Source organism: Calidris pugnax, unplaced genomic scaffold, assembly GCF_001431845.1.
Source record: "Calidris pugnax isolate Ruff unplaced genomic scaffold, ASM143184v1 scaffold70, whole genome shotgun sequence".
Lineage (NCBI taxonomy): Eukaryota > Metazoa > Chordata > Aves > Charadriiformes > Scolopacidae > Calidris > Calidris pugnax.
Genome location: NW_015090862.1, coordinates 10708249 through 10723774, shown reverse-complemented (window position 1 = coordinate 10723774; position 15526 = coordinate 10708249). Strand labels below are relative to the sequence as shown.

The window sequence follows — 15526 nt, the reverse complement described above, 5'->3', positions numbered from 1 at the left end:
GGGTTTAATATTTTTCCTAGAACTTTTTTTTTTTTTTTTTTTTTTTTTTTTTTTTTTTTTTTCCAAAGAGAGGAAAAAAAAAAAAAAAAAAAAAAAAAGGAACTACCAGGAAACTGCAAAACTGTCCAGCTGTGACAGGACATGCACTGAGAACTCAAACACATGGCTGCATTCACAGTGTGAGGCTGCAGCGGAACACATTGGTCACGTCTAGGAAGGCATGAATAACTGCTTTCTTTGTAAGGACAAGGTACAAGGGAACCCATTACAAAGTTTCCGGCTCAGCTCTATTATATTCTAAATATACTCTGAACTAGCTTGCTGTGTCCCTGCCAGTCCTCCCTGCTTGTTCTGTCAGAAACCGCGCTGAAGAATCCTAAAAACCTAAAGACTACATTAGCTCACGGTTGCCACAGCATGATTTTGTAATGCTAGAGATCGTTTTCTTTATAGCCTCACACTCTTTAGAGGTGGCCTCATATACCTTCATTCTGATATGCTGGCATTCAACAGGCACATTTGATTGCATCACCCCCTTTGACAATCACATTTTATTTTTATAACTTTGCTACTACCCTGCCTGAATTCAGGGCCACCAATTTGGAGAGTGAAATAACGGCTCACAGTAGGTTGACACTTGACTTGAGAGGCTAGAGCAGTGAAAAGTTTAAAGTAGAGTCACCATAGCTATGCAAACACCTGTTTGGCAAGAGATTTCTTCTGTGAGTCAGTGCAGGTGTAAAGATTTTATTACTCATGATCACACCTGCTGATGCATGTGTGCCAAAAATCAGGAATAGCTAAATGGAGGAAGAAAAATAAGAAGTTATGGGGCACACTCTGTTCTCAGAGCAACATAAATCCAAAGTAACTTCAGTAAGCTAATCTAAATTATTTTAAACTAACATTACTACAAAGGAGTGCAGAATTTGGCTAAGCACAACAGAATATGTTCAAAATCTCTCCTGAAAATCTTATAGAAAGCTACTACTTTCTAGAAAGTTATATACTAAATATTGAATATATCAGATACACAGATGCATGAAACGTACACAGGGGACACAAGCAATTGTGTAGATGCCCTACCATACAAAACAGGAACAAGTGCAGATGGATTTAAGTTATGAGTTCATCCCCAGGACTCAAACGTTGCAAGGCTTACCCCCATCAGCTTTTAAGGGGACTCACAAAATCCAGATGTTATTTCACACACACACACGTGTAAAATATCACAACTTATCCCCACAGATTCAGCTAAGCTCAGAGATCAGCAGATTTTTCTCACTTTCTTCATGCATTGATCTCACCCCCCAAGGAAATCCTGGCAACCCTACAAAGTACCTCTTAATTTTAATACAACTACTACATTCTTGAGGTAACAGCAATGACTGGGATAAAACTGAATTTGTTTAATTTACATCTGTTGAAATGTTTCCACATGCATTAATTAGGGCTTAATTTGGCTAAATTAAGATCTCTTTGCATTGCTTGAATGATATAGGGACACTATAATAGAGCAGCTCTGTGTCTTCCAGAACGGGAGCTCCAGAAGCAAAGCTATTGAGATGTAAAATTAGGAACAGTTCACAACACTACTCATCTCCCAAGGAGGACCAACTGTCAAAGCAAACTGCAGAGCAACAGTCATTCCAGATTATTTGCAAAATATGCCAGAAATGTTTCTTCACTGTAAAAGTCAATGTACTTACGTTGGCTCTTCTGAGATGCTTCTGGTCTCTTCCATTTCATGTGCCTGTTTAAACCACGGCAATTTTGCTTCCACTGGATTTTTTTCTGGTAGAGAAAAAAACCACCCCAACATTCAGTAATTCCTCCAAAATCAAAGCAATACATAGATGTTAGCATTATTCACCTTAGCACTTCACATCTTACATTGTCTATTGATCTAATGTTTTTGAATAAAGATATACTGGATAATAAAACAATTTTCTAGAAAATGTCTTCATGCTGTTTGAGGTCCATTCTGATGCTCTTTTTACTGAGTGAGTACCAGTAATCCAATTTCCATTCCTGTTTAATTTTTTACTTCCTTCCCACATCTTCCCCAAACGCAGGCAGTGTCTAATAAATTGTAGCTTATGTTTCAGTGTAATGGGTTATCATAATAACTTAAGTTTATAGCTGAAAAAGAAGTCAGAGCATAGCAAAGGTACATTGCTCTCCAGATAGACTGGCTTCATCAGAAAATTTTCAGATAAATTGGTTTGGGACTTTTTTTTTGCTGCGTTAGCTACCTTTCCTGAAATTGGAAATCAATTTAAAGAACACTCACTTCTTTCTGTCTATACATCTTACATTTGTGTCATGCTTTTTCTCAGAGCACTGTAAGCCAGCTGAGGATCTGTCCCTCCAAATTGAAATAAAACCCCCGAAGAAGGTTCTTAAAATGTTAGTGGTAGTTTCTACTTCATGGTTTAACCCTAAATATTTTTCTGCTTAAAGAATTCTCTAAAGTCTGAAAACATCCTGAAGAGAAACATTGGGTTGTCTACACAGAGAGCTTTCTCTTTTTCTATGTAAATCTTTATGGTGGGTTGTGAAGGTCTGAAATACAGCCTTTCGAATAAAAAGTGAACGAATGGGAGTAGCACCCTCTAAAATTTTCTAGGCCTAGAGGGACAGAAATGAGCAAGGGACAAGATATGCTCGTTTCCTCTTTCATCTTGCTTTTTTTTCTTTTCACCTTCCCACCTACTGTTTGAAACCTTCCCAACTCTTTTAGAGAATATTTGTCCACTTATATCATTGTTACAGGCCTTTTAAATATGCAGAAACGGAGAAGATAGGAGAAAACCAGTTTAATTATAACTTAATGAACTGATGAGGCCCTCTGAGAATGCCGACACATTTAATGAGACGCAAACGAAAAAGGTCCCGGGCGATACATACGGAGTATCATTCCCATTTCAAGTATTATTGAATAATTCCTCCTCCCCATGTTGATCTCATTAATTCTGGTTTTCCCAGGTTGACCAGGCTGTATAGACTTAGTTAGCATGTTCACCTCACGACAGTCTGGCCACGTTATCAGCAAAAAATATCAGCAGGGCACTTTTCCTAGCACCAGTAATTAAAATGCTTCTTTCTGCCAAGACTGAAATACGTCCTAGTAAATTCCAGCTTCTGGCATTTCTGAAAAGGGTTACCAGGGGCTTTTAATTCTCGTAACAAAAATGTAAAACAATAACAGATCCAGACAAAATTCCAGTTACCTTTTGGCTTGTAACACGGTATTGGCACGATGCACTCTTCTTTTATGTGTAGTTTAAGTTGTGGGTTACAGCCACCGACGTGCTGCCCACGGTGGTCAATACACAGCACTACCCGGTAACGCAAGCCTCGGCCACAGGTCACTGTGCACTGCAGGAGACAATGCAACCATCTCACACTGTTTCTTTTTTATTATATTTACAAATAGCGATAAAAAGCAAGTTAGAAGTACTAACGATGTGTTCACTAAAGTTTTTCCACAATCAATCAGGTATCAGAGATGTATGGATCCATCCCTGCATTGCTAGGCGAAGACAGAAAGGGTTGATGCTGGAAAAAAATCTCTAAGTTTTGGGAAGGCAAGTAATTTCTTGAGGTTCTGTAAAGCTTATCTGATTGGCAATAGTGTGAAACAGAGGTGGCTATGTACTGAGAATATGCTCTCTCACAGTGGTCATTTTCAGTTAAAACTGGGTCAGACGTGCCGCAAGAACATTTTCTTCACTGTATGTCAGTGATGTCATTTGGATGAACTAAGGAATTATAGAAGTGTTGAGCTATCTGACTGTATCAGATAACTACAGCCAAGATAAGTTGGCTTTGTGTTCTTGTTACTATAATGAAAGGTAAGAATGCTGGAAAATCACCCTTACAGACATGTCAGCCCCTAGACAGACATGCCTTTAGCTATTATATGCAGTGAAATATTACATTTATCAAGAACCGAGAGACAAACGACCTGATTGCAAAGAGGCCTGACCTCTGGCTCTAATTTCTCCTCCGTGTAAAGCAGGAATTCAACAGGCATAAATAATTCTATATGCATTTTTCTCCACACAGACATGTTAACATTTTGATTATTGGGCCAAATTACTTAGTACAAACTTCTCCTAGTAAGTACTATGAATTATGCTTGCAGGGCTATGTTTTTCTAATAGCCCTGTGTGAAGAAATACATGGTAACTCAAGACTAGAGGCTTTCTTTACAAAACAAGAATAAAGGTCCAAATCACTTTTCAACTTACTTGAGACCATTCCATTGCCACCCATTTAGGACAATCAAACAGATTGCAGGTTTGAATGACTTTGGGCTTAGGGGCATACATGCACTTCCATTCTTCCACTTGCAGTATCTCTCCATGAATGGTCTCCTCTACACAGACAAAACTTCTCCTCTGAATACCACCTCCACAGGAAACTGAACATGCAGTCCAAGGGTTATGTTCCCATCTGAAAAAAAGAACTCACATATATTAAAAATAAGGTTATATTTTAGGGCTATTTTATTTAAGCTTAAATGAGGCTACTAACTTCTATTAAAAGTGCAAAATACTGAATCCAATCTTAGTGTCATTAAAACCCAGACAGTTTGGTTGCTGGATTCTTACCACACACTGAATATATATACATCGAATTGCAGAACTACCTTGCATTATTCCAGGCTTGAATTCATGTGCAAAATGAAAAGAAAAATAGAACTATAAATTTAAGTACATTTCCCAAAATAACTGAAAATTTTATTCTCATACATAAATTAAAGACCCTAAATATACTGAGCTAATCAAGCAGAATGATTTTACTTGTAAATAGCCTAAATTATCTAAACAGAATATTTTTCACAGTTAATTTACATGGTCACATATACTATTACTACCATTGTCAGAGACCAATATTCATAGGTACTTGAGATTATGTGAAGTCCAAAGACAAAGACAGATCTGTCTGTGCTGACTGAGGGTGTTATTTCCCACAGTTTCTTATCATTGCCCACATCACTCAGACTACCCTTAAAAAATCTGTTCATTAAAGACTTGTTATGGGAACTCCAATACTTGCTTTGGGTAAACCCAGCCATTTAATTTCAAACTGTGCTCATCCATAAGGACTGTGAACAAATTAAATGGTGACAGGTAACATTTGGCAGATCATGACTGCAGTTCTGCAAGAGTTTTCCACCCTCATTAAAATGCCATTGAATGAGTCTGTATTCACACTTTCCAACTTGCTTCAAGTAAAAGGCAGCTGCTCATCTATTTCCTCTGCTTCAGCTAACCTAGCTGATTTCTCCTGAAGCAGAGAGATGCACAGATTAAGAAAACACACAGCCCTATCAACTTGCAGAGCTGTGGGGTATTAGCCACCAACACAGGGATGACAATCAACCTGCTGGGAGGGAATGTCTTCAGAATGGCCATCTATCCATGATCTCGGACCTAACTATAATAAATAGGGAAATTGTGGCACCATCTGACGCAAGAATTACATGGAGGATTTTAGGTTACAAACTGTTTCATTCATCTCTCGGTCTTAGCATGTATGTGCATTTAAGCAATCACTTCTCAACAAAAACTAACTTCAATAGCACGCTGCTCCTGCCACATTTAGAGATAACAGACTTCTGCCATAGCATTTGTCTAAAGGTTTCACTAAGCCCCACACAATTTTTCCTCACCCTTCACCTCCTATCATTTGCTTTCTTTCCACCACCCAATCTAAATTAAAGCAAAGCCCTGGGAAATGATCGAATTCTTCAGTACATCTTATGGTTCATCAATGTCTTGTTAGTTTAAAAATTATTCCTACTACAACTACAGGAGCTCAGAAAGGATCATGAAAAAAAATTGTATCTATTATGAACAATAGACTCAGCAAGTACTACAATATCCCACCAAAATCAATTCATCAAGAGTAACTTTGCTATCATAAAGGAAGTCACGATCTCAGAGTAGGTGAAGAAAAGGCCTATAAATCAAAGGCAAATTTAAGCAATTACTATCCACTATCTATGATAGAGCAGGTAAATCAAGGACACTTCCTATTTTAAGCAATTCATTAAACTGCCTACAAAAACATATTAATCATGCTTAAGCTCAATAGAAGAATGAGTATGAAACATACAGCAAGCCAGCCATGGAACATTAACCATAGAGTATATATTCAAAAGCATTCAGAATAAAGCTACATATAATAAAGCCCAGATACTGATATCATATCACAAGTACAAAATATATTTGAAGAGCAACAGCTACACTTTTCCTTGACTTAAATGAACAGCCAGCATTAACTCATTTTCTTTAAAAAAAGTCAGGAACTAAAGAGCAATTAACTGTTCAATGAATTAGCAGCTCATGGATTTATATATATAAGGCTCACTGAGCTATATGTAATACTAGCCGCACAAGTGTTTATAGCATAAAGTTTTATAGTTGTTTTTCTTTATCTCATCAGTTTCAAACATACTCCAGATCCCATACTCCCATAAGCATTTTCAAGATGGAGTGAGGTCCATGGCTACTGGGGAAAAGGGGGGTCCTGGGCAAGCAGTCAAGGAGATACTTTCCAGAACCCACAGCTGTCAAGGGATCCTCAACAGTCCAACAAGTCTGAAATAAATGGAGGCATTCCAAAAGCTTTAAAAGAAAATTTTCATCCTGGGAAATTTTTCTATTTATTTCAAAAGAATTCTCCATCTGTAAAAATATTTCAGTGGGGCATTTACAATTCTAGCCACAGGAGAACTCTTTCAAGATCTTGCAGTGCTCACCATGACTTTCCCACAACTTCCTCGTGTGAATGGGAAAGTAGTGGTGAATGCCACAGGACGGCGAAGCAGCCCTTCCACAGGCCCTTGTGTTATAGGAGGTGCAATGCACAACTGCCGGTCAAGGTGATGGAGTCTGTACAGCTTTGCTCAAGTATATCTACAGCACTTTGGTTTTCTGCCTGCTTTGCTAGAACAGGCTTGGGTTGGCATGTAAGAAACAGGTAAGAAAAGAAAAAGCAAAAAGAAAAGGTGGAAGAAGCCCCAGCAGAACTGGCACAGACTAACGCATCGCAACTTGACAGGCAACAGCACAGAGGAAATACATCCTGCTACACTGAAGCAAGACTTGCATCTGCACTGGACCAGCTTCACCTCGTGATGCAGGTATGTAAGAACTGGCTGTTTCAGCTGCTGTTTTCTTTCAGAAATCCCAGCAAGAAAAGGTGTTTTGCACTTCCATTGTATTTCTTTACGCACCCTCCTGGAGGAAGGCAACCTATTTCCTCTCTCTCCTTCCTGCTGGCACCAGCTCTGAGCCCCGCTCAGCTGTCTCCTGTCTTACAGCTCTTACTCCCAAGCATCACCCAGGAAGACCATGATACCTTCTGACAGGACACACCGAGGTGTTGAAATGAGGTAGGCTTTTGTCTGTAGTTCTCAGTGTTTGAAATAAGAGAACCTGCCCACAGCTTTATCACAGATATAATCTATCTCACCACAGTGTCATGCAAACATGCTGAGCACAGTAAAACACAGAAAGGGGGATTAAATTTCTCTCCCAACTGGTCTCCAAGCCCTGAGCAGTTCAAAAGATGAAATACTCATGTAAATAAATTGTGCTGAGTTCCAGAGGAGATCTGAAAAGCAAAGGAATTGGCAGAAGAAATGGAAGGGGAGAGACACAGAATATAATTATCAAACTTTACAGGATAAAGCTGTAGAGGGGGGAAAAAAAGATCTCAATCTATGTATGAAAGCCAAAGTACAGCACAGGACAGCAGATCCACAACAAGCGTAAATTGCTACAGAAATAAACTATGACATTTATATCAGCTGTAATCAGTAGCTCCACTGAGCCGTGCAAGTCTATGATTTCATTCTTATTACTTCATATCTTTACTTCTTTGAAAAAATACACATTATTCATTTCATGACATAATAAAGCAGAGGCTCAACTCAGATAAATATGCATCTAACTGTCAAGCATAATTCTTTACATTAACAGTAAATCTGGCTCAATGCTTTGTAGTCCTGACATCCTTTACAAAACATCTAAACCTTCCAGAGGAGTTTTACAGTATTGTGATTGATGCAGGTAAAAAAAAAAAAAAAAAAAAAAAAAGCAGGTCACTCCTGCTCCAGCTGCTGAACACCATATTGCTTTGCAGAACTGGGCACTGAAATAGAGGCTGAGGCTTCCAAATTGCTCTTCAAGGCTTTCGAGCTCCTGACTCACTCACCTCCTGCTGTCTCCTCCCACCTGCTGCAGGAAGCCGGAGCGCAATGAAAGACCAGACCCAGGCTAAGGAGACATTTGCGAATCCCTCTTGAAGTCTTCTAGCCACTTCGTGTTGGTCTCCATCGTTCCTTGAAGACTCATCTCGTCTGACTAAAGTAAAAAAAAAAAAAAAAAAAAAGAAAAAAGGCAACAAACAGTGCTCTGATAACTTCATTTTAGGCAATAGATATTCAGACAACTCAGTATCTTTAAAGTGACATCAATAAATAGAGTGTAGCTCTAAAGAAGAGCCAAAGAACGAGACCTCCCAAGGGAATTGCTAGAGTCCTGCAACATAGGGAGACCTGTTCTATAAAAGAATACATTCATTGCATACATCTTCAAAATAAAAACCTTTCAAGACAAGAATTCATACATGCATTTCAAAGGAGATGCTATTCTCAGCAATAGAGCAGGAGAAGGCTTAAGGGGACACTCTTTATTCTAAAGTCTTCCACCTTGATGTTTTCAAGAAGAGCACATTAACCTCTTACTGTTAAGCTGATCATCCAGAGCACACTGAAATAAATCACATGCTTTCAAAATGTGTATAGGATTGTTATAAACTCACTCTCCTGTACAGCAAAAAGTCAGATGACGTTCCATGATCTTAGTGCTCAAATAGTGTATTTTCAGTGAATAATGTGGTGGTGCTGACACATATGCCATCCTGATTATACATACCGAGGAAGTGGCTGGAAGTGATCATAGGGCATGATTTCTTTAAATCCATCACTGTCAACAAAATAAATATTGCATCATTATTTCTCATACCCAAGACTGTAAATCAAGTACATACGTTTACATGACCATGCTTAAAGCAAGCAATTCCCAACATGAAATGAGGGAATCTTACATTTGTTACACATTACCCTTGTGGCAAACATTAACTTGTATGAGTTTACCTCTTCTGCACGGATAGAAATCTATTCACCATACAGTTTCTCCACTTCATACCATCAAAAAGATATCACATGAGCAAGTCATCAGCAGAGAAATTTATCAGTGATCAATGATCCTTTAGGGCTGCGCTACTTTATTAACAAGAAAATAGCTACATATATCTGTATATGTACTGCTGAGGAATGTGAGTGGGAGTGAAACAAATGCATGACAAGATTAATCTTAGATTGGTTGTGAATGGTGGGTGCCTAGCACTCTTCTAGTGCTGTTTATTTTAAGTGCACAGCATAGAGCAGGCATAAAGTCTTACCCCCAATACTAAGAAATATGGTATTATATCCAGTAGTACTTCCCTTTTTCCATCTGTATAAGCTAAATTTGCAAGGAAAAAGCTAATTAAGCTTTTACTTTCCCAAATTTTCCCATTCCAGCTTTGCAACATTTGGCACCCATTGCCATTAAGCATCACTGAAGTCTTACCACTCCATATAGTGACCAACTCTCCAGGAAAGAAAATTGAAAGTCTGCACATCTAAAACTGTTAGAGGTCACTATCAACGATTATGTTCAACAGGAATGAAAGGAAATGGACAGTTTAGCTATAGGAAATGAAATCCATTGAGAGTGTTTCCTTTTCTTCTTGTATATAACTCTAGCTCGGCCAGCTGGCATACTAATGTGAGGTTCTGGGACTTGATACTGTGATGTTATTTTAAGATTCTTTAGCACAGCCAGGAAACCTCACCAGACAATCCAAAAGTTAGTTTGAAATACTGTAGTGCAATTCAATACAATTTATGTATACTACATTACTTATAATTTGGCAATAATATTCTGTGGTATTTGTACCACAAGTATATTTACTTTGAATGATTTTTTTTTTTTTAAATCTTAGTGTAAAAAAACAAACCAACCCCCCAAACTTTAATTATTAAGTGTCAACTCCACATTACAAATGAAAAATGAAACTTTTACTGTATGCAGATGAATAAAACAAGTTAATCCATGTACAAAACTTGTACACTAACTGAGAACTGGAGCTACTCTCCATCTAATGAGGAATCCTGAATGACAGCATCAATAAATCCAAAGGCAGGCAAACAATCTGTCCTCCTCACACAACCTCACAAAATCCTTGTACTAGCGCTGTACCACTTAGCAACAAACGTAAAGTAGAATTAGCCCCTGAACAAACTGATTTGTATTTACAATATCTCAGTGGAAAGCAAAGTCTCCTGTTCTACAACACTGAAGAAGTGACATAAATCTACTGGCAGCGGTAATCAGCCATTAATACATGCAAGAATCAACCAAGATTAATAGCCCTAAAGATAAAAAGAACTAAAACTAAGTCAATACAATAGCTTGTTCCTCAGTAAATGACTATACCACACACTTAAATTTATTTGTCATATGTCATACAAACCTAGAAGGGCAGGGATCCATGTTGCATTCTTTTAGTTTGGGCTTTGGTTTCTTATTTTCTGGATAGTAATGACAATAGTGGTCAGGAACAACACGCTTCAGACGAATATCCACACATTCAGCTGAATTAAGCTGATAACCTAATGCAGAAGCAAAGTCAAATTTTGGTAATGGAGATAAATTAAAGCAGCTTTATTCCTACCCCCCGATAATGCACTACGTGTTGAATTAACGTCCTGTGTTACTCTTCTTCAGTTTGCTTTTAAACAAGGAAACACTACCAAGGAACATGAAGGACCAGATTTTAATTTAAGGCAATTCAGCATAACAATTATGTTAACCTATCTTAATACTAGATAAGACTCTGGCACATTATTCTAATAATATTCTAAGTAAAAGAGTAAAAGCATATATATTTTTATGCAATGCAGGAATACATGTATTGGAGCAGCTCCCCTGTCAAAAAAGCAACTGTACAAAATCATATGGTTCTACTACATGTTCTACAATTTAAAACTGTCCTCCCTCAAGGAAGAGTTACCATGTATGTTAGAGCGCTATATTATAGTCATGGATGCTAAAAAAAATAAAAATAGAAAGCCAGAGGAACCAAAGATGGGATCCAAAAACATTGTTAAGTTAAACTGTAGAAAACCAAGTAATAGTTTCAAGAACATTCCTAGCTGAAGAGCCAACAAAAGAAAGCTTTGAAGTAACTACTTGTCCAAAACAAAACAAAAAAAATTTGTGTGGAGACTGGCTACAAGAAGGGATCTGAGTTTTATAAACCACTAGGCTGCCTTTTCAGCTAAGAAAAAAAAAGACTCATTCAAATGAGCTGACTTGGACTTAAACTGGGGAGAGGAGGAGGATGTTCTAGTATGTGGAAAGAAGAAAAAGTCTGAAACCACAAGAATTAAAATCCAAATAGAGTCAATAAACTAACAGCACAAGTCTCAGTGTCTACTGGAAATGCTAAGTATCGTGTATCAATGGCTACACTTGTGTCTCTTGGCTGACTCAAGGTGTCATCGTGCATGAGAGGGGTAACCATAAAGAAGATCTAAGCAGTTCCAGTGCTCAAAGCATGCATGTTCCAGTTCTTGTAAGTAGTGAAAAGACGCAGAAGATAAGCCACTTGCAAACAAGATAGACACAATTTTTAAACATTCTTGCTCATCCAAGCTTGACTGTGCTTTCTCAAATGCCCATCACACTCCCCCTTCCTGAAATTACAGAATTAAATATAGAAGCAGCATCTAAGTGAGGAATGGTGGTGCACTGATTCCAAGTCTCTGTTGTGAGGAACGTTTTATTTTACTGCCAGTAAAAGATGCCAAACAGACAATCCAGATACTAAATCTGCTTTAAGATAACAGCTGCAATACAACTCCCCTGCATGCCTCAAAATTATGCCACTCTTAACACTGCTACTTTCATGGGTAAGCAGTAGCTTGGTTTCTGTGCTGCTTCATTACTGACCTCTCTCAGGTCTGCCATCAAGAGTGTCAAGCCCTGATGATAAAGGTACCAGTTTCATATTATAGACATGCAGCTACAAAGTAGGGCACTGAAAACACTAATTTCTAAGAGACTGACATGTAGCTATAATTCTTAGACTATAACACCAGTCTGAATAAGGCTGGATTTGAGCCAGTAACTTTGAAGGTAAATGTGTCCCTTGAGTGATTCAGTGTTTACACACAGTCCTCTAAAATAACTGTGATGCTTTACACTTCTTCCCTTGTCAGATAGGTTAGGGAAAAATTCATAAACGCAGTGCGATGGAATCATCAGAGGATATGTATTGCCACTCACAGTTCCAGTAAGAATCACACTTCATGAGGCCAAGTATCTTATAAGATACAGTAGTTTCCTGTGGGATTACATATTATACACATATATTGTCTGCATTTCAGATTAAAGTGAGGTGCAAGTGCCAAAATGGATGGTCCATCAAAAGATCCCCAGACTCTGCTTGTGCTTTAAACATCTTTAACTCTTTTTACTCATGTCCCAAGCAACTATTTAAACCATATTTGTACTCTCCAAGAAAATCACTACACCAGTATCGCTCATATCCCAGTCTGGTTTTCAGGTGACTCAAGTAACGCAGACTGAACTGAAATAGATATTTACAAATGTCAAACACTGCTCCTACCACTTTTTTTTGCAGACCAGACGTGATATGAGTGGGCTGGGATGGATGAGCAGTAACAGAGCTGAGCTGCACTTCATCTAACCGTTGCTGTAAGGTTAAATCAGGAGGAGACACTACAGCACACTACCTGCTGTTCTACCTACCATTGGGACTAAGTGTCTAAGATCAGACAGCCAAAGGTATTGATAGTAGCTATTCTTTAAATTCTATTTACTTATTCTGCGTTCTGTGTAATTTCTAAACTAAGCATTCCAAAACTCTCCCTCATGTCTACTATTGTGGCCAGAAATACCTCTTCCTTCATCTCTTGATTACCTTTATTTTAAAATCTCATTGTATTTCTTTGCTTACTTTCCCAAAATATCCTTTATGAATTGCTATTTTCCACTCTGAATGTCATATCTTTACTTCTTAGTCAAAGCTCTTACTCAAGCGATCATTCCTTATGGAAGAACATGATTTCCAGTAATATAAGGTATAAAAAAAACTTATACTAATTTAACCAACTTACCTGCTCCTCTGTCATTTATTTTTCTGAAGAGTCACCAGTGTGCAAAGAAGCACAAACATTTAATGAATAAAACCACAGAACGAAGACAGTAAATCAGCCGCTTTTAATCTTCAGCTGTAAAGACTCCTGAAGAACTGCCATTACTTACCTCCTCCGCATGTCACTGTGCAGGGGAAGAACTCTGTTTGTCTCCACTGATGACTGATGGGTTGATAGAAAAAGAACTGAACCACACTCTCTTTTGATCCAGAGTACCTGGTCTGTAGAAATTTCCATTACAACACATGTGTATGCTGTACTCCACTGTTCATGTCATTTCAAAACATAATTCATATATAACAGCAGTGAAGACAGTAATATGATAACAGGCATAAAAACTCTAGAAGGTCTATAGTAACAATTAAATTTAAGTCTCTGATAGTCACATACTTCTATTTGCTTTGTTTTCCAAACTACTCAAGATACTAATGTAACTATTTGATTATCTATTAGCGATTTCTTTAGTTAGCAAAATTTATAAAATTTGCTGGAGAGGGAAGTCTATAATTGATCTAAGCACGAGGGTTCATATTCAGGGAAATCTAAATGCACACATGATGTTGGAGACACCAAATAAAAACTACTGAAAATCTATTTCTACAACACGACAGATAAAGCCAAGTGGTGTGATAGTAGTGAAACACCTGTCATTTCCAATGGAAAACTGTATGACTATCTTCCTTTGGTAGTCAAATATTGATATGTTTCTACATATAAATATCTGCATGTACGATGCAAGGCATCTACACGTGGTCTGGGTAGAAGAGAAACATAAAAGGATTAGAAATGGTCAGTAGCTGGATTAGCAATGTCTAAGGGAAATTCCAGGGCGCAGCTGGAAGCAATGCTCAGATTCAGTAGGTGGCAGTCTTCAATTGGATTAACACCAATCCACTGCAGAGGATCACGCTGTTATTCTTTCTCTAATATTTAAAACAAAAGTCCTGGCCATTTTTACCATTAATATCCTGTGGTACTTTCCACCACAGCAAAAACAGTAACCTTGTAACATTTTAATTTGTTTGGATATACATAGTATAAATTATCTCTGGACTGTAATTAGGATTCCTTATTTGCTAACTAAAAGATTTTATTGTGTTGCTACAACCTGATGGACAGCCACCTACTCTGTGGCAAATACTTGTAATATCTTTGTAGATTTCTACATACACAAATCCCACCTTGATAATGAAATCTGCTCCAAGAGGTCCCTGAATCTTTATGATTTCTCTGTCTGTACTCTTCTGAAATTCAACAGTTGTATTTTCTATGACAAACGTTCCAGGAGCGTTGAAACTGTGCTCTCCCTTGTCTCCTTGCAGTGTCTTTGACTCTATAACTAAAGAAGAAACATGCTATTAGTAAACTTAAACAGGATATTTTTTTATTTTCAAGGAAGTCAGGAAGTAATGTTTAAAATTTTGCCTTGCAAGTAACAGCCAAATATGTGCATTAAAAAAACTGCATAGAATGTCTGCAAGAATATTAGTTGCTTCAGATTATAGGTTGATATATAACTGCATGACATGTCAGCACAGGAATATCTGCCTGAACACACCATTCTTTCATACCAGAAGCACTTCTGAGACAGATTTTCCTACACCAAGTGCTACATATAGTTATAAAGCAACAGATTCAGCAGGACAAGCTGAAAGAAACTCAAAACAGATAGAATCAATACACAGAAAAATAACATACTTCCATGCAACTCAAAAGTCTGGCAATTTCAGCAGTCTCCAGAGAAGGCTGAATGTTGTCAAACTCACCAAACACTCACCTCAATACCTGTATCACTCTACCCATTCCAGAGGTCATTAGCTCAACTTTGAATACTTCCCACATGAGCAAAAAGCCCAGCCAGGAGGTGGGTGGCTGCAACACTGCTGAGGGATGTCCCTTTCTCAGAACAGGTGGTGATGAAAACCCCTTTTGAGCAGTTCTGCGCCCCTTGGAAACAGATTAAACTAACAGCCCACAACCTCCAGAAGACAGATGAAGTATTTTTGGATTAAGTCACTTCCAGCAAACTGACTGAACTAGAAGTGGACAAAGCTAAAGGAAGATATTCATAATGAAGGTAGAAATTCAGGCTCTGCATAATACAGTGTATAAGCACAGCAAGATGCATGACCAAATACACTGGTCTGGTTACAATCTATCAGAGCACTGTATGAGAAAGGCATGAATCTCAGATGAGCTCAAGGCTAGCTAAAA

The 15526-nt window shown here is 38.0% G+C and overlaps 1 protein-coding gene across 8 annotated transcripts in view; it reads right to left on the bottom strand.

Moving 5' to 3' along the window:
- Positions 1-15526, bottom strand: part of ADAMTSL3 (ADAMTS like 3) — a 188699-nt gene that overhangs the window by 49082 nt on the left and 124091 nt on the right. For all 8 annotated transcript variants that reach the window (XR_001412367.1, XM_014944716.1, XM_014944717.1 and 5 more), the window contains exons 9-15: positions 14494-14651; positions 13422-13533; positions 10603-10741; positions 8958-9008; positions 4257-4461; positions 3234-3381; positions 1710-1794 (exon numbers count right to left, since the gene is read on the bottom strand). Coding sequence is in view for 7 of the 8 variants with exons in the window: in XM_014944716.1 (XP_014800202.1) it covers positions 1710-1794; positions 3234-3381; positions 4257-4461; positions 8958-9008; positions 10603-10741; positions 13422-13533; positions 14494-14651 (898 nt within the window). In the remaining variant the exon portion in view is untranslated. The remainder of the gene's footprint in view (positions 1-1709; positions 1795-3233; positions 3382-4256; positions 4462-8957; positions 9009-10602; positions 10742-13421; positions 13534-14493; positions 14652-15526) is intronic.